Here is a 19,478-nt window from a genome sequence, read left to right as displayed (position 1 = left end):
ATGGTCGGTACATCCCACACTGCACTGTGGTACCGTGTTGCCTTTACATTTTAAAAGAAACCAGCAGGTGTGTCTGAGCCAGCTTTGCAAGGCGGTTCTGGTACCCTGATTACTCAAGCCATTCCTCTGAACGCTGGGCAGCAGGGTGGGGTGGCCGGGCCATCCCAGACAGCCCAGCACCTTCTGATGTTGCCTCCTGGCACAACTCGGTCTGTCTCTGGCTTGTGCGGCTTTTCCTCCCCATGGCTTCCACACCTCCCAATGCTGCCCTGGAATTCTGGTGCGCTCAAACCCACCGCAAGGGTCAGAGCTCATTCCAGGATGGGATCTCCGCATAGACATCCTCTGCCAAGTCCTCGATTGGAGCAGGGCTCGCCAGCCCCTTCTTCCATGTAACCGAAGTGCTGGGCCGGTGCCTCCTAGTCTTATCCTAATTGGATTTGACACTGAAATGACTGTGGAGAGGAAGGAGGGTGTGGGTTTGGCACTCCCTTCTCACGTTGCTCCACTTCAGCCAGATTTGGCTGCAGCCGGCCTGAGGGACAGTCTCGCTTTGATGCACTTCCTTCCGCCGAAGAACAGCCAGCCAAATAGGTAACAGTCTGAAAGAAGGAGGGCCCAACCCTAGAAGGAGAAGAGTGTAACTGGTTTCTCCCCAATGTGACCCATTCTTTGGGTTTTGCACCACCAGGATTGCTGCTGAGACTCATGTAGCCCAGCCTTGTTTCAGATCAAGGAAGGAAGAGGTTGAAAGTCTGCACACTTTAATGTGCATCCCATTTTTTTTCCCCCTCACCAGGTCTTCCTAATTATACATCACGCACCCCTGGTGAACTCATTAGCTGAAGTCATTCTGAACGGCGATCTGTCTGAGACGTACACTAAGCCCGAACAGGATGTTCAGAGAAGCTGTGTAAGTCATTAGTGGGGGACTGTTTTGAGACCCTGATAAAAAGCCATTGCTCATTTTGTTAATGTGTGTTTCTTTAAAACCAGAAACCAACATCCTGCTTATTACAGCACTGATGATGCATAAGCTGGTCTGGGATTCAGGGAACCTAATCAGTCTTGACATGCATACCCAGAGGAATCTGGGGTCGCGTACTAAGAGTGGATGTGACTGAGCGTGTGTTATTGAACATGGAATTGTCCTGTTCTGGGGCCTCGGTTGTGTATCTATGAGACACTGTTACTGGGTCCGAATGAGAGAATACTTTGTCCGAGGCACCAGCATCTACAGAGGATGGGCAGGGAGCATCTGTGAATGACACGGGCCCCATGAGAGGGTAGTAGGGAGCAGTGGGGACTGTGACAAATTGGAGGGTGTGTATGTCCTTTGTGAGCAGCCGTTGCTCACCCCAGCCTCCAGTTGTTCTGCAGGGACGTGGATGCTGTATTGCCAGGTTTTCTCATGTTTCTGGAGACACTGGAAAGCTTCATTTTTAGGCAGATACTCGCAAGTTTTAAATTATCACCAACTGTGGCCTAAACAGCATGTTTGTGGTTTGTGCATGTTTGTGCTCTGCTAAAGGGAAACCCTGATCACCAGGGTGATGACTTCTCCCGAGGCTTTCCCTGCTTAGCCCTGTGTCTTGCCTGCCTTCCCTCCTGCCATCCTGTTCACACACACACTGAGCTCCGGGCTACCTCAGTCCTGGCCCTGCTTGCTTCTTCCCCAGCGTGCTCTGTGCTTTCTTCCCTCCACACCTGTGCCCTTAACCCTACGCACTGCCTGGAAGGCCCTTGCTCCTGGTTCCTTCTCGTTAAAGGTCTTACCTGCTCTGAGCAGGCGTCTTGTCTGTCGTTGGATCTGCTGCAGCGTAGGCTCCACATACACGTCTGAAACGAGAGGTGTTTACACAAAGGCCGTTTCATGAGAGCTCTGTCTCTGCAGCCCGGTTCTCAGTCGGCACGCAGGTGAAGGGGCTGGGCTTACCCTTGGGCAGTCGACTCTGGTCATATCTGAGCGAGTGGGTGGAGAGTGATCCTGGAGAGTGATCCCGGAGCGTGAAGGGCCAGCACTGCATGGAGTACAATTACAAGAGGTCCCTGCCCTTCTGGGTTTTCCCCTGTACAGCGTCTTGGCCGGGCCACTGTGCTTTTTAAGGCTCATTAGAGCCTCTGAAAAGGTTTCCAGAAACCTTCTGTCCTCATTGGTGGTGGCGTTAGTTCAGCTGAATTGAATAGGGCCTTGTCATGGTTCTTGTCTGGCCTATCCCTTCTTTGCTTCATTCAAGAAGTATTTATTAAGCCCCTTCTTTGGCTCAGGCATCATGCTGTCTCTGGGGATATACAAAACCTAGATAGCCCTTGTCACGCTGGAGCTTTACAGTCCAGCAGGAGAGACAGATTTTGATTAAGCTTACAAGCAAGTGTACTATCTCAAGTCTTATATGTGCTCTAAAAGGAAGGAGTAGTGTTTGGTGAGAGGATTTAACCTGGAAGTGATGGAGTGACGAGTGATGAATAGGAAGGGCTCCCCTAGTGGTCCATGTTGTGACAACACATGGGCTAGAGAATGTGGAGTTGGCTTAGTGTTGATGCAGCTGGAGATATTTGTTTGCAACTTTCCTAAACTCGCTTTTGCTGAATGAATGCAAGTAATGGAACGTTGAGTCAGAAGAATCAGCAGGGCCTCCAGGCAGGGCTGCTGAGGACCCCTCCAGCCAGTGGGTCACCCTGGGCAAGTCGTTTTACTCCATTTAGAAAACAGCGAGTGTAGGTCCCACTCGGGAGGGCCGTGGTGAGGGTGGGGAGAAGATAGATTTAAAGTGCCCATCAAGTGCTTGACAGGCTGCAGTCTGGCCCTCAGAGCTGCTTGGTTTGGTCTTTACAGTGTTTGAAAGAAAATTTTATGAATCGCCAACTTTAACATTTGGGAAGTTTCACATGAAAGTCCAGATTTCAGGATGGTCTTGAACAGTCAGAAGATCTGGTCCCGGTTGTGCATATGTTCCTGCAGGAAGCTTCTCAGAAGCCGCCCGCATCAGATGAGGCATGTGTCTGCCGTCAGATTTGCCCAGTCCGCCCCCACCCAGCCTGCTGCTAACTCATACTAAATTTATGTTAATAACAGACCGGAATGGAGTGGGTTCCTTTGGACTTTGTTTTGTCACATGATTTCCAGAGCCCAAGATAACTGCTAATAGCTCATTGCAGAATATCTATAAGACCCTATAAGACCCTCGCTGCCGAAGTTAGACTTGGTGTTCCAAGAGGTGGACCCAGAGATTGTTGGGGTGCTTGGGTTTGCAGGGTTTTTTCATTGCAATTCATTGACGTGCAGTTGCAGGAAATAATACAGAGAGATCCCTTACCCTTTCCCTAGTTTTCCCCCAGTGGTGACATCTTGCAAAACACTAGTACAGTGTCACAAGCAGGATATTGACATTGATACATGGAGGATTTGCAATTAGAGCAAAAGCAAATTGCAGGAAGTTACTGGTGACCTCTCAGCTTAGGATACCCACTTTAGTTGAACCCTCTAATTGGCGGGATTGTCTAGGAGATCTATTCTTTTTCCCAATGGCCTCCCCTTGGGATGAATTCCTGCCTCCGCTGTGATAGATGCATGGCGCTTGTGTGGCGGACACCTGAACTGAAAAGGAGATTCTTTTGAGTGTGGAAGGAATTGCCAGCCCAAGTGAAAGTGTCAGCCTTCTACTTCCGGTTATTGCCTTTCCCTGGGTGCGAATTCGAAGTTTGTGTATTCTGATGACTGCAGTTGAAATTCGGGAAGAGTTTATCTCATCTATGACTTGTTTGACAATAGTCCTGGTAAGATTTACCTTCCTTCCCTCTGAGCAAGAACTGTCTCCTATTGTTTCCTGCCTAACTCGGATGTGGTTTGATAATGCTTGTTTTAAGTTTCTTGGTCTTTTTTAACCTACTTTCTCCTTCCCGTAATTTGTAGATAAGTTACTGGTATTGCTTCATTTTACCAGCAGACATTTCACAAAACCAAACCAAAATTGAAGAGAGAGAAGCAGAGGGGAGAGTAGAGTTATTTGAAAAGTCTGTAATTTAGGGTTAAATTGAAAACACATCAGCATGGTTAGATAAATGTCTAATTGAAATTCATCTATGCATTCAAATCATATGGTTCCTGCTAAGGGATAATTCTTGCTATAATTTTAATGCAGAGCAGATAGTGTTTCTTGTCGGGGGAAGCAGAGTAAGAGAACACTCATTCTGAAACTGCTAACATCTCATTATTTTTGCAAAATGAACATACAGATTAGATTATGGGATATGCATCATTACCTGTAGGTACTTTTTTGTTTTTGAAGGGACTTTTTTCATCCTGGGTTTCTGTGGAATCGCTTCCTTGGTTTTTGCATTCATTCATCCATTCCCTGAGTGGAGATGCACTGGTGCCCAGGCAAGACACGACCCCTGCCCTCACTGGGCTTCCCAGCCCCCCTAGAGGACAGGAGACGGTGTCTTAGAGACGTCTGCGTCGCCTGTGCTGTCCCAGGACTGGCCGGGGATGCTTGGGGGCTCACAGCAGGCACGAATGACTCAGTGGGTGAACTGGCGGTGGGGTCACAAGGGCTCTTGTGATGTCCTTCATGACTCTTAGAACCTGACCCTCACATGCCACCTTCTCTCTGCTCAGAGGCACAGTGGGGAGGGAGTGGCAGAGGGGTTGCTTTTGGTGCTGTTCCACATTCTGTCTGGTGCAATGGACTCTGCAGCCAGGCTGCCTGGCTCCTCGTCTTACTAGGTGTGTCCCCGGGCAGGCTAGTCCACCTCTCCGGGCCTCAGCGTCCTCACCTCTCCAATTAGAATAAAAACAGTGGGTTTTCGGAGAGGATTAAATGCAGCAGCGTAATGTGCTTATTCCGAAGTCTGGCAGACATCACGGCCTAAATAGCAGATGTTAGCTTCAGAAAGGTCTTAGAGTGAAGTAAGTCAGAAAGAGAAAGACAAATACCGTATGCTAACACATATATGCGGAAATTAAGGGAAAAAAATGTCATGAAGAACCTAGGGGTAAGACAGGAATAAAGACACAGACCTACTAGAGAACGGACTTGAGGATATGGGGAGGGGGAAGGGTGAGCTGTGACAAAGCGAGAGAGAGGCATGGACATATATACACTACTAAACGTAAGGTAGATAGCTAGTGGGAAGCAGCCGCATAGCACAGGGAAATCAGCTCGCATAGCACAGGGAGATCAGCTCAGTGCGCCAGGAGGGTGGGAGGGAGGGAGACGCGAGAGGGAAGAGATATGGGAACATATGTATATGTATAACTGATTCACTTTGTTATAAAGCAGAAACTAACACACCATCGTAAAGCAATTATACTCCAATAAAGATGTAAAAATAAAAAAAGAAAGAAAAAGAAAAGAAAGGTCTTAGTTTCTGAGGCTTTGGAACAACCTGCATCCCCTACTTGGGACGTCCCTTCTTGGGATGGTTAACACAGAGGCACACTTAGTGTGCCCCAAAGGGAGGTGTCCTGTGACCAGACACGAGGGCGCAGAGGGTCGAGTGTAGCAGCCATGACGACTACCGTGACGACAGCGGTGACAGCACCAGTTGTGAACGTTGCCGTGTAGTGCCAGCAGCTGAGCCTCTGAGTGCAGCTGGGCCTCCACCTCAGCTGGCCCCAGATTCTACTCTGGAAAGTGCAAATTCTTAGCCAGCCAGCGTGCATTTACGTGGTTGGCTGGCTCTGAATTCAGAGTGGGGACAGAATTCTGGGGCAGAATAGGCTTGTTTGTCCCAAAATGAGAACATCTGCTGTCTCTCTATAGGCACCAGTTCAGCCAGTTGGGATGGTCTCCAGGTGATTCTTGGGGGATCCAGAAGGGTGAGCGCACACTCAAAATGTTAGCCACCGGTTCTCTACGTGACACCTGTCCTTCCTGGGAGCTGGACCCTCTGTTGGCAGAAGATTCTGCTGGGGCGTGATGTGTGGAGCTGGCAGCTAAGGAAGTAGCAGCCTGGCTTCTCTGGCTTGTGTGTTTGCAGAAGCAGAGAGTTCATCATTGGCTTGGGTCCCCGGGTTGCCAGTGCATGGCAGGCTTTCCAAACCAGGCTTGAATCAGACGGCAGCAGAGGCCCCCGAGAATTGAATGCATCGGGCAGAATAGCCCTCTGCGGCTGGGATTAGAGTTCCCCCATATCTTTCGGTGCCCCTGACCTTACCTGTGACCCCCAGGGTAACCAATGCTGGTTCCAGAGCACACATGTTCTTCTTCCTGGAAGTCGTAATCGGCTTCTGGGAGGGGGTTGGTCGGGAACACCAAAGGGAAAGAATAGACTTGTATAAATCAGGGGCCTTCGCTGGCACAGTTTCAAGCATTCCCACAAAGAACTAGAACTTGTGTGTATTCTCCCTTTTTGCGGGGCCGTTGTGGTCTAGCCCATTATCCCTCAATGGGGTTATAGCTCCCAGGCGCCCCCGCTGCCTGCAGAGCCCTGTGTGTGGCAGCGCTGGCTCATAGGCCATGGGGGTTTGACAGAATCAGAGAGAATCCAGGGTGCAGCACATTCCACACCTCTCCCTTCGTCCTGTGTGGAAGCAGGGGGCTGCACAGCTGATGGAAGCCCTGCGGCGTGGAGGCTCACAGAGGCATGGCCTGTAGCCAGGGCCACCGGTGACTGACCTGCGGGGTTGAGGGGCAGGTCCTGGTCCAGGGAACAGAGGAGGGCCAGGGATTCTCGGGATGGCTACAGCCTGGAGGAGCTGACAGGGCAAAACACAGTGGGTAATGCGGGGGTGGGCACGGAGAAGGTTCTGTGACTCAGGCCTGAGCTGGCTTTTCTGTCTGCCCAGCAGCATGACACAGAACGGACTGGGGCAGCCACCAGGCTGGAGACCGCTCAGAGGTGGCTCGGAGGGGCGAGGCAGTGTCACTGAATGGAGACCTCCCCTAGTCTGCATTGAGCCATTGGTGGCTTCTTCCAGGTCTCGCCTGAAATCAGGAAAATCAAGAGTGGGGACAGGAAAAGGAGGCGCCCACCACTTCTGCTGTCTGTGCCCTGGGGCTTTGTGAGTTTTTATCAGTGGCCAGGCCCCTTTGGGCATTTGAGGTGGTTTTTTTTTGTTTTTTTGTTTTTTGTGTACCCGGGCCTCTCACTGTTGTGGCCTCTCCCGTTTCGGAGCACAGGCTCTGGATGCGCAGGCCCAGCGGCCATGGCTCCCGCGGCATGTGGGATCCTCCCAGACCGGGGCACGAACCCATGTCCCCTGCATCGGCAGGCGGACTCTCAACCACCGCGCCACCAGGGAAGCCCGGCATTTGAGTTTTTTAACTAGACTTTGGGTTCCTTGAAGCTGGGACAGCATTATTTATTCATCTGTTCGATACATAATTACTGGGTGTGTACCAGGCAGTGTTCTAGGACTAGAGAGACACCATGAACAAAACAAAGACCCCCTGACTTCCAGGAGCTTCTCTCGTAGTGGGAAGAGAGACAGGAACCATAAAACTATTAATGAACAGCAGAGCATGTTCTGATGTGAGACGAGCTCTGGAAGAGCAGCTATAGTGAAGCAGAGGAGGGAGGGGGGCTGTGCTAGGAGGCTTGGGAGGGGTGCACTTCTCCATAGGGTGGCCTCACGGGAAAAGTGACATTAGAGCGTAGATTTTAAGGAATTGAGGGAGCAAGTCATGTAGAAATCTGGGGGGAAGAGCATTTGGGCCAGAAAGAACAGCCAGTGCAAAGGCCCTGAGACGAGTGTGCCTGGTGTGTCAGGACTGGCAAAGAGCAACGTGGTGAGGCAGAGTGTGGTGGGGGATGAGGCGTGGTGGGGGATGAGATGGGGCGGGGCGGGGGGGGGGCGGTAATGAGAGTCCGAAGCAGGTGGCGCCTTTCAGGCCATCGGAGGACTCAGAAGTTTACGCTGGGGGAAGTGGGAACATCCTAACCTCAGGGTCCACAGTGTTTGTCATGCAAGACAACTTCAGTTGTCTTGAAATAATGAATCTCAACAGGGACAGCAAGCACCCTTGCTCTAAGGAGCAAGGAAATCCCGTCCTGGTCAGGACCAAAGTCCTCCATCCAGGAAACTGGGTTTTGCTCGGGGGTTGGGGGGGTGCTTCACCTGACAGGAGGCTGGGGGTCCGCACATGGGTATGAATAGGGCCACTCCGGTCACTCACTGCCCAACCTAGGACAAGTCAGCATGGCGGGTGGGTGTAACTCTCATCCTGGAGGACGGATAGTGTGGTTGCCCCCGTGAGCTCTGAGTCCTGGCTGACCTGAGATTGACTGCCCGCTGACCACTTGCTGCAATGCTCATAACCTCAGGGGACCCCCCCGCCCCGGGAACCTCTAGCCAGGTATGGGGGCAGATTCTTGAAAGCTTCATGAGCAAAGAAAAAAAAAGAAACCTGAAAGGGCTTTATTCGGGCCATCGGTATTGTTCTGGGTGAAACTTGGACTGTGGGTGGTCCGTCCCTAGCAGGAGCAGCGCCCCTCTGTCAGGCACTGACCGCATGCCAGACTGGTTGGCATGCTTGCTCTCCCTCCTCCCCCACCTCCCGCCACGGTATTCCAGGAGCACCCACCCATTCCAGGCTGGCGCGGTGCTGCCCTCAGGGGCTGCAGGACAAGCAAGATGGACAGATGAGGTCCCTGTCCTGACATCCTGGTGGGGAAACAGACGGTAAACAAGCATGTCAACACAGATCTAAGGTTTGCGTCTGGGAAGACATGGAAAACAGCTTTGGGAGATGACGGTGAGGGAGGTGAGGTGACACCGGATCTGAGGACGAAGGATGAGGAGCTCACCTTGATGAGAGTGGGGTGGTGGTGAGGGTTGGGATGGTCAAGGCACGGAAAATGGTGGGCCAGAGACCTTGCTGGTTATGAACTGGCTGTCTGGGATCGGAAGAGGGGCCAGAAGGCAAGCAGCATGCTGGGTCAGCGGGGGAGGGGGACGTGTAAACTTTACAGACGAGGAGCGTGCTCATTCGCCTCCTTTACCAGCTCATTTTAGGCTCCTAATAACCACGGAGTGAGGTAGTGTCATCATCACATTCTCTGCATGAGGAAGCCAACGCTAACTTAACAGGGGTTAAGGGGTCATTCTGTCATCCCCCAATTGTGCGGGACTGCACGCATCCAACCCCAAGTCCCCAGGCTGTTTCTACTTCGTGCTCTTCTGCCACCATCCCCAATGATGGTCTCCAGGTTAGCGAGATGTGGGGTTCTGGACCGAACATTTCAGGTCACTGAGAGTCACCACTATTTCATAGTTCATTATGTTTTCTTAGAGGACAAGATGTAAAATACTCCTTCTAAAGAAATACCAACTAAGTGCTTGGTTTGTCACTGTTTAATCAGAGTACAGGGTATTTTATTTTGCATGAGCGTTGAACATGCCTCTTCAATCATAAATATCTTGGGATTAATTCATCCTACAAGCATTCATTAGTTCTTGATGGAGTGCCAGATGCAGCGTCAGAGGGACGGACTAGGCAATGCTAGACGTTGAGAGGGACAGAGAAGATGACCAGGGGGAAGGACAGGGGATGAGGCTGGTCTCCTACAGACCCAGCAGCACCCCGAGGTTGCTTTCTAAGAAGTCCCAACACCATCTTGACGTGACCTGCGGGTCCCCACAGAGTCTGAGCACCGTCTGTGTGCAGCGCAAGGCGTCTGAGCTCCAAGAGGGCTCCGATTCCAGATAAATGCACACTGCTTTGGGTTATGCCTTGGCCGCCACAACACTCCCTGATAATTGGCCGATCGTGGGGAAGAAAGCCACGCTCCCCTTGTTAATGGAAGTGGCCTGTTACCTCTTCATGTTTCCCCCGCCACGGGTTTTATTTTCGCCATTAAGCTCAGCTGTGTGGCCCAGTCGCCTCGCTGATGTGGCTGCAGTTGTGAATTCTGGACACGTGTGTGGGCTTTGGCTCAGCAGCCCCGTGTCACTCAGGGTTTGGCATGTAGCACACGCACCCATACATCACCCAGGAGTTTATTGCGTCTGATGTTTGCTTGCTGATCACCTCGTTCTGGAATGAGCATAGGCTCGCTTGGCGGCAATTAGCGGCCCTGCTTCCCTGCGAAGCCAGTTGCCAAGCTTGTGCTGCAGTGCCATTGGTTACGGTTGGCGTAAACCTGGGTCACTGTGACCCCTGTGACATTTGGAGCTCTGTGCATGTGAGACAAAAATGGGAAATAATTACACACTGTGCTCGTCCCTAATGCCTGTCAGGTCAGAGGGCCACCCAGTAAGTGATGTGATGTGTGGACTGTCCCCAAGCAGGGCTACCTGCTCCTCCGAGCAGTGTGACCCCGGTATGGCAGGGCCTTTACATCCACCCTTCAGGGGACTGGGCTCACATGGGGAGGCTCGGCAGGTGCTTGTGGGAGGGAGTGAACGCTTGAGTGGGGCAGCAGAATGGTTGAGCACGTGGGGAGCTCTGAAGCTACACTTCCCAGGTTCAAACCACTGCCTCTCATGAGCAGTGACCTAGGGCAAGTCCCTCGCCGTTGGCAGCTCCCTCCCGCTTCTGTTGTTTGCAGGATAAAGTGAGTCAGTATATGTCAAGTGCCCAGAGCAGCGCTGGGCACATTGCACATGCTCACTGGGTGTTAGCCATGGTTGTTGTCATTACCTGAAAAAAATAACAAGAAAGCACGTTACTACCTCTGGGCACCTCACAGGAGCCCTACGGGGAAGTGCCAATGTGAGGCCCATTTGATACACATGGAAACTGAGGCCCGTAGAGGAGAAAGCAGCAAGCAGGGTGCATGGGACAGCGAGCCGGACTCCGACTGCTCCAGCACCCCGTGGATCCCACCCTTCCTTTGCGCCGTACACCCTGCAGGGCCAGAGGCTGGAGGTCAGGGAGGGGGGCCGGGGCCCAGGAGCACTTTGGGGAGGTGAGTCTCACGCACTCACAAACCAGAAAGCCAGCGAATGGTAAGTTGCTAGTTTGATTGGATTTTAAAAGTTAGCCCCCCTCCCCTGCCATCTCTTCCAGCCTAGTGATCTATTTGCCGGGGCGGGGGTGGGAGGGCAATATTCGAAGGTGAATAAATATTTCTAGAGTGCCTCTTTGTGGCAGGCGTCATGCCAGCTGTTTTGTGTTCAGCATCTTACTTCAGCCCCATGGCAGCGTGTGATGGAGCTGCTATTGTCCCTGTTTTTCAGATGGGGGAACTGAGGCTCATTTGGTCAGGTTCGCTGCTCGCTTGGCCAATAAGTGGGTCAGAGATCTGGGCTCAGGTCTGCCCTTATGCTGCACATGTTTTTGTTAGCATCATGACCTGCCTTCTTCCATAGAGGAAAACCTGTCTCCTAGTTCTCAAGTCCCTTAGAAAGCTGTTTGAGCAAAAGGATTCTAGTTGCTTCCTCTGAAGGTGAGCAGACTAGGGCCTGGGAAAGCCTGGAAGGTGAGCTCTCTTAGCTTGACCATTGTGACAGCTCCCACAAATCCAGACAGAATTCCGGGCCATGTCACCTGTCCTTTCCCTTACCTGCCCCTTCCAGCCACCAGTCTCTTTCTCCCTCCTTTTCTTCTCAGTCAGGATTCTGCCCTGGGTGGTCTGCCTCTTGTCCCCATGCTGCCTTCTCCCCTTCCCTCTGCAGCACTGAGTGGCACCAGGAAACCCACTCAACAGGTTGTATGTGCCAAGGCAGGGGCCACAGACCTCTTTTCCCAGGCCATGAGCATCACGAACTCCTTCTTGAACAACTGGCTGGAGAGGCCACCTGACTGGCTCAGCAGCACCCCCTGCTGCTACCTGGGAGCTGGCCAAGCACACTGTCCCAGGGCACCACCGCTGTCACCACGTGCACCAGCTCCAGGTGGTCCTGGCCTTGACAGAAATAAAGGTGACTGTCCAGAGCTCTGAGCTGGCCTTCAAACCATTCTCCTCTACTCCCATGTATTCCGGTGACCTGCTAACACTCAAGACTCAGACCAGTCATTTCCTTTGCCACAAAGGCTTCCAAAGCTCCCCCACCCACCCACCCCTGTCCTAGCACAGTTCCCCACTCTTCCTCTGTGCCCGCAGTGTCCTCTGTCTCCTGGTGTCCATGTGGGATGCACAGCAGCACATTGCAGCTCCTGGCTGGTCTGTGAGCTCCTAGCCCAGCGCCTGGTGTTTAGTCGGGGCTCAGCCCCCTGGCTACTGCAGCGAAGCCAGCTTCTCGAGTTGTCTGATTTGCTCCTAGCTTATATTTAGGGCATAATGACGATCTGAATTTATTGGAAATCCTCTAGCAAACATTTTTTAAAATCGAGGGATAACATGAGTCAAGTGCATAAAAGTGCAGTAATCTTCGCTGTACTGCTTGATGGCTTTGTACCTATGATTACATTAATGTGTGCAGGCGTCTCCCACTTTTCAAAAGTTTGCTTGAGGCTGCTTCTCTGTTACCAAAGCCCACTTTGCAAAAGACTGAAAGAAATCTAAAGAGGATTTTCACTTTTACGAAAAAAGGTGAAAAGTGAAAATAAGGTACAGTGTTGGTTTTGCAGCAGCTGTTACAGAGGCAGTGCGCACCCCAAGCAGTGGGAGCTTCTTCCCGGGAACCACACTCAGCACCTCAGCGTCAAACCCCCGTAGCTTTGTACTGTGTCTGTGAGCATCTGCTTTATCACCGTTTATTTTGCATATCTGTTAGCAAGATGTGTCCTAAGGCAATTGCTTCTTGCTTTGCACCGTCCTGGCTTACAGAAGGTTTCATGGGAATGCTCTACTTTCAGATTGCGGGGAAAGCTTGTAATTCAGGTCAAGATAGAAAACATCTCTGGCATCCCATGCAGCTCCTTCTCAGTCTGTAACCAGCACCCCACCCCCCTCCCACCAGCTAATCACCACTCTGACTTTCAGAGGTGCCTTTTTTAAAGTTTTTTTTTTAATTGTGGTGAAATACCTATAACAAGTAATGTTTACAATGGATTAACCATTTTTAAGTATACAATTCAGTGGCGTTAGGTACATTCTTTAAAGGTATTCTTTACATTTTAATGGCACTGGTAATACTTTCTTGGGGTAAAACAACTGAATGATACAGAAGTGACTAGAGTAGAAAGTGAAAGTTTCCCCAACCTCAGTATCTTCCTCAAAAGGAACCACTGTTTTCAGTTTGTGTATCCTTCCAGACCTTGCTCTGTGTACTGTCATGCAAATATCTATCAACACAGGAAAACATGGTGTACATGTACATGTTTTAAGTTGATAGTTTTGTTTTTTAACTGTGAACGGAATCCTCGACTGATTGATTGCAACTTGGTCCGGTCTGTGTCAGGGTCTTTCGAAGGGCTGCACCAAGAACTAGTGGAGGACATTCCGTTTGATGTCTGTGGCATTGGTGATACTGCCTCTCCGTTTCCACTCAGATGCCCGGGCCTTGCATGTTTCCGTCCTTCTTCCTGACCCCTTGCCCCTGACCCCTCTCACTGTCCTTGCAGAACCTGTTCTCAGATCCCACAGCCCCTGAAAGGCCTTAGTTATCGCTGACCCCTGGGGAGTCACCTTTTCGATATTTAACTTTGAAGCAAGGACCAAAGGTCGGAGGCATGAAGGCTGGCGGAAGGCGTTGCTGGCCTTCAGCTGCCTCTGACCCCAGAAGCCAGCCTGAATGTCCCAGCCACAGAGCCCAAGGCTCCCCTCCTGCATCCCCCACTCGGGTACCCGGCAGGATCTCTGGAGTCAGCAAGGAGCGCCCTGAGTCTCTATGCCTCCTGCAGCTCAGACTCCAGGGCCCTGGGAGGTGAGCCCTTGGTGAAACCCGAGCCTGCGGCCTTTGGGAAACCTAGACCTTATTTGCAGAAGGCTTTTCTCTGAGGCATGCGTGGTGTGCTTTCTTTATGAGAAGATAAACCCAAAGGCCTTCTGTTTTTTGACTCTGAAGTGAGCTTTCCCATTTCTTCTGGTTGATTCCACTGTGCTGGCTCTTCTACTAAGCACACCTCCTGAGATGTTAGGCTCCTTTCCTCATCGCCCCTCCCTTTTCTTCTTGTTCTCTCCATCACGTTGGATGTGTTATAATACAGGCCACCATTCAGCAGCCTGTCAAGGCTTGCCCTGCTCCAGGTTCCTGGTTTAGTGGGAGAGCACAGCGGGGTGCGAGGTGGCCCTTCTCCTGGGGGCTTTTCGTCTGGAACATCTGAGGTTGTCCAGTGTAACACAGAGATTCCTGGGGGGCTAGCAGCCAGAAGGCTCTTGATGAGAAGCAGCAGAAATGATCAGGAATGCCTGCCCACATTTCCCAGCCACACCATATCAGCTTCTCCATGATAACTATGGGATCTTGATGTTGTTAGTATTAACAACAACAACAAAAATCAGGCTTTTTAAATATAGAAGAAAAGGGGGGAAAATAAAGTCTATAACTCCAGTGTCCAAAGGATCCCTGTTGAACTTTTTTAGAAGTTAGCATGCATACGTGATTAGAAATTTCAAACCAAACAGGAAAGTATAGAAATGAAAAACTCTTAAGTGCACTTCTGTGGGTGTGCACACACAGTACCACCTGCCTTCTTTCTTTCCCCAAACATGAAATGCTAATATATTCTTATGCAGCTTTCCAGGAAAAGTTGTGTGTATACCATCATAAAGCTTTACCCAAAAGGGACTCTGCTTTGTTTCTTGTTCTTGCTTTTTTATCCTGATGCTGTTTCCGCATCAGCATTATCTAGATATAAAAAGTCCTCAGTCTTTTTAACATCTACGTGGATTCCCACTTTATGGACAGACCATAATTACCTAATCACTCCCCTGTTGATGGGCATTTAGGTTATTTCCAGCTATTTACTGGGTAGGTTGCATTTTAAAGGTTTGAAATGACCCTGTTAAGCATCCTTCCCCCCTCCCTCCCCAACACCTGATCATGGAGAAAAGCAGACCCCTTGGAAAGTTTTTGAATTCATTTTCACAGTTGACTTTTTTTTTTTTTTTTTTTTTTTTTTAGTATAGTCAGGGAAAGGAAGGTAACTGTTGTTTGCTTAGTGCATTGCCAGGCTCTGAAGGAACTTTCTATCCCTGATTTCCTTTAGTTCTAGGAAGCCAGAATTGCTCCATGTTTTAGACAAGTAGCCAGAAGCTCAGAGAGGCCCCACCACTCATGTAGGATTCAGCTGGGGTTCACACCGCTCTGACCAGCCCTGGAACTCGTGCACTGCTCCGCTTCCCTTAGTGCTGCCGGTTTTTCTGTACATCTAAGCCTATACAGAGCTCAGGGAGAGGTTTCTGCATCTATCCATGTGAATTTCTGCTCTCAGCTTCTAACTGAGTGGTGTTTTGCTATGCGTTTGGTCTCAGTTTTCTGTTTCTGAAAAGCTTTGAGTATGGTATGCTCTAAAATTCACTGGGAGTAAGTGGTAATCAGAGGAAACAGTCACTTCATCTTGGGGCCCTAACTTAGCGGGTTTGGGTCCTTTAGGAGAGGATGAGGGGGGCATCCGGGGCTGCGTTCAATCGCACAGCGTCCCAAGTGGGCTCTGATTGATGCTGTCTGTCAAGTGGTGCGCGCCCGGCACGCTCCCTTCTCTGGGCTCTTGGTTATTGGCATCTGTAATTCACTATCTGGGTTTCTTGGACAGTAGAATCATGTCTCAATTTATCTGTCATTTTTGTGGATGAATGATCCAAAGTAGGTAAATAAAAATTAATGTCTGGATTTAGATGCTAATTTAACTTTCAATTAGGTTTTGTTTTGAGTGTTATTGAAATTAATCTGTGTTCTTGGAGCACATTCCACTTATTGGCAAGGTACGGTGGCCCCCAGAACACAATTGGTGGTTGTTTGGGGTAAATTCATAAGATGGATAGACCATATCAAGATAATGGAAAAGTTTACTTTAAAACTTTTCTGTTTTTCAATGACAAAATGATGTCGGAATATCATCCAGACCCTGGAGAAAAACACTTCAATCAGAATCCTGCCCCAAGCAAATCAGGGACAATTTTTGTGTGTGTGTGGTCTTTGCTACTTTCTAGACCTGGTTCATTTGCATGTAAATACTTTTTGAAGAGCACTAAACATGGAACTGAGTTTGAGCTCCTGGTGAAGCACTGTTATTTTAGAAAGAGCGTGGGCTTTGGGATTGGGCAAGCTTCAATTCAAATTCTGACTCTGCAGCTCAGTAGCTGTGTGACATTGGGCAAGTCACTTAACCCTTCTGAACCTCATTTCTCATCTGTAAAATGGGACTGATAATCCCTACATCTCATGGTTGCTATAAGGACTGAGATACAGCCATGTTTTCCACAACGCAGGATATGAACCATGGTGACACACAGGTCTTTTTCATTTCTCTTAGAAGCCTTCCGACTTTTCAGGGGAAAACGTCTTCCTTGGGGGCAGGCTTCCTTTGGGGATGAGCTTTAACTTATCACTCATACTTGCCAGGCTCCCCTTCTAAAGAGAGCCAGCATTTGGTTACATCCAATACACGTTGCTTTTTCTTTTCTATTTTTTATTGTTATATTAGCAAGGTACACTGGTGTTCCATTTTTGTTGTGATATACAGTTCCTTTTAAAATAAATATATTTAAATTAGAAGTTAATAGGGTGCTGTGGTTAAGACATAAATTGTGCAGATGGTAAGTGGTTTTGAATCCCAGCTTTGCCACCTCCTGGCTGTGTGGCCTTGGGCGGTCACGTAACATTTCTGAACCTCAGTTTTCTCATCTGAGCATAACATGGGCATAGCAACAGTACTATTTTGTGGGGTTTTTGTAAACTTTAAGTGAGATAATATAGTCAGAGCCCTTAGAACAGCATCGGGCACATAGAAAGTACCATAAAAGTACCACTTTCAAAGTGTGTTTCTGACCTTTGGGAAGCAGGGAGCTGGTGTGGGTTAAGTGCAGAGTGACTTAGGACTGTGGGCAATAAATGGTAGCTGGTGCTGTGGTTTGGATATTTAATAGTGATGATGTTAATAATAGTCATAATAATCAACGAGGAGGTAGAATTTGTTGTATTGAAAGGAATTTCTTGGGGCAGAAACTCTCAGGAAGCTTGAGAGGAGCCAGTGAGATTGCAACGTTCAAATCCGTCTGTTACCTTGGTTTGACTTTCCAGGCCAAGCCCAGCATTCGGTGCTTCATTAAACCCACCGAGACGCTAGAGCGGTCCCTTGAGATGAACAAGCACAAGGGCAAGAGGCGGGTGCAAAAGAGACCCAACTACAAAAACGTTGGGGAGGAAGAAGATGAGGAGAAAGGGCCCGCCGAGGACGCCCAAGAAGACGCCGAGAAGGCTAAAGGTACAGAGGGTGGTTCAAAAGGCACCAAGACGAGTGGGGAGAGTGAAGGTGAGTTGCGCCCGTGAACGCCGACCTGACAGCCGGGCTGTCCTCTGTGTCTGGTCCCCCTTGTGTGTCAGTGGGTGCAGCTGTCATTCCAGGCACCGGTGTACCTCATTCTACACAGCCAGCCACTGGGAAGCAGCTGTGGGCAGATCTGGTTCAAGGCCTGCCCTTGTCGGATGGGTGGCTTGGAGCAAGGCCCTTTCCTTTTAGCCCCGTGCCTCCGTTTCCCCATCTGTCAAGAGGCTAACAAATAGTAGCCTCTTGATAACAAAGTATACTTTGTTATTAAGAGAATTAAACAGATTAATACAAGTAACATGCTCAGAGCAGTGCCTGGCACATGTCATAAGTATCTCCCGCTACTGTTACTACTGTTATTATTGTCAATCTTTATCATTACTGCTGTTCTTATTACTCCCGATAACCCGGGATTATGATTTTTGACAGAAGTCATTATTTCCAGTGCACAGCAGGAAGAAAAATAGCCCATGTTTAATGAAATTAGGTGCTTTTAATAAGATTATGGTTTTTTGGCATCAAATGATCAAATATAATCCCCTAGATTCTTACATAAAGATTTTTTTCAAGCCCTCATCTGTTTAGAGTGAGGTACACTTGTGTTTGGTGCCTATGTGCTCAATAAACAGAATCGTTTTGTCCTCTTTTCTGCCGTTGTCAGGAATGATTCTGGTTTATTTTTCACCTACCTGTCGTTTAGATGCTAACACCTCCTCCATCTGGAGAGCGTTGTCTGCTCTGGGATGAAGCAAGCTTGAACTGTCCAGCTGCTTGTGTCATGGGCCAGGCTCACAGCCACACAGATGGGGTCTCTGGCCATGGCCCCAGGCACTCAGGGTGGAGGAGGTGATGGGATCAAGTGGGGTAGGGGCTCTGCTCGCCAGAGGGGAGCTCCCACCACACCTCTTGGGAGAGACACGGGCTCTCCTCAGCTCCCAGCTGTGTTCTGCTGGGGGTGTGGGGAGCATTTCCTGCGAGCCATCCTCCTGAGTCCTGGGCTAGCAGTGGCTTCTCTGCAGTCAGCTCCCCAGCCCATCAGCCCGGACTGTGTGCGTCCAGGGCTTCTGAAGCTGGAAAACAGAGCAGCTCAGTAAATCAGTGACTGAGAACACATTTGTTTTGGGGAGTTTGCTGCAATTGGGCAGCCAAACCCCACCCCATCCCCACCCTGCTGGCCCCATTCTGATTTTCTTGGCAGTTCTCAGCGAATGCCACGATCACATTTCGATAAGTATAACCAGAGCATCTCCCCAGTGCCACCAGCCCTCTTTTTAAGGCTGAGATCTCTAGTACACTTTTATTTCTGTTCAAAGTGTGCAGTAAGCATCTTGGTTTAGGAATTCCTTTTTGGCTTGGGAAAACCTTTGCCAACAAATGTCATTTTGGTGGGGAGGTGAGGGGCAGACACAAGGTAAGCCATACGTGTTTGCTTATTTGGATCGTTTTGACTTTTTTTCTAACTTGGGAGAAAACTGTCTGCTTAAACCCCTGGGTTTAGCTGTCCTGTAGCCATACGGGGGGGAAAAATGGACGACTTCACCCCATTTTGCACCCTGTGTTCTCGTCAATTTTGTTTTGGAAAGATGCTACCTCTTTTGTTCCAGTCCTTTTAAGGGCTGCTGTCTAACCAGGCCGGGGCCGTGACTAACCGTGGTGTGGACAAGGGCAGGCTTGGCCTCAAACACACAATCAAATGACTCAGCCAGGCGGCCCAGTCCTGGCGCACAGGGGCTTCAGAGGTTCAGCAAGGCTGCCGTCCCAGCTCCCAGGTTGGGGTCGGGGGAAGGACTCCCTGCAGGCTGGGCCCACCTGCCCTGTGCAGGGGGCACGGGGAGAAATGTTCACCAGCCTCCAAAACACTGTTTTCTGGGCGGTTACTCAGCCAGGTTGTGCCAGGCAGGGCCCAGGAATTTCCCCAGAGGCTTTACTTGGACGGCTGATGCAGGCTTCAGAGCCCGGTGGAGCGAGGCTCTCCGCGACTCCTTGGCTTTGTAGTGCCCTCCTGCTTTCTCGAATGCATATTTGTCTTCCCACCCAGCTCACTGTAATAAATACAACTTTCACAGGCCTGTCCAGCAAAGAGACACCTAACTGGGCAGCAGCAGCTGTATTCTGGCGCTTTTTGAATTGTTTATTTGATCTCTTAGTTAGTCTCCTGTTTGAAGGTGTTCTCTCCTTAGACTGTATCTGTGTTTGGGTGAAACCATACAGCTGTTA

At 49.9% G+C, this 19,478-nt stretch overlaps 1 protein-coding gene across 3 annotated transcripts in view; it reads left to right on the top strand.

Moving 5' to 3' along the window:
- Positions 1-19,478, top strand: part of CLEC16A (C-type lectin domain containing 16A) — a 209,816-nt gene that overhangs the window by 37,024 nt on the left and 153,314 nt on the right. For 2 of the 3 annotated variants that reach the window (XM_082670277.1, XM_082670275.1), the window contains exons 9-10: positions 800-913; positions 17,015-17,246. In XM_082670277.1, the coding sequence (XP_082526403.1) occupies positions 800-913; positions 17,015-17,246 (346 nt within the window). The remainder of the gene's footprint in view (positions 1-799; positions 914-17,014; positions 17,247-19,478) is intronic. The other variant, XM_082670276.1, reaches the window with a different exon arrangement.

The sequence above is a fragment of the Grampus griseus genome (genome assembly GCF_964374135.1).
Source record: "Grampus griseus genome assembly, chromosome: 14".
NCBI lineage: Eukaryota > Metazoa > Chordata > Mammalia > Artiodactyla > Delphinidae > Grampus > Grampus griseus.
Note: the sequence above shows the minus strand (reverse complement) of the source record. Positions and strands in the feature narration are given on the sequence as shown.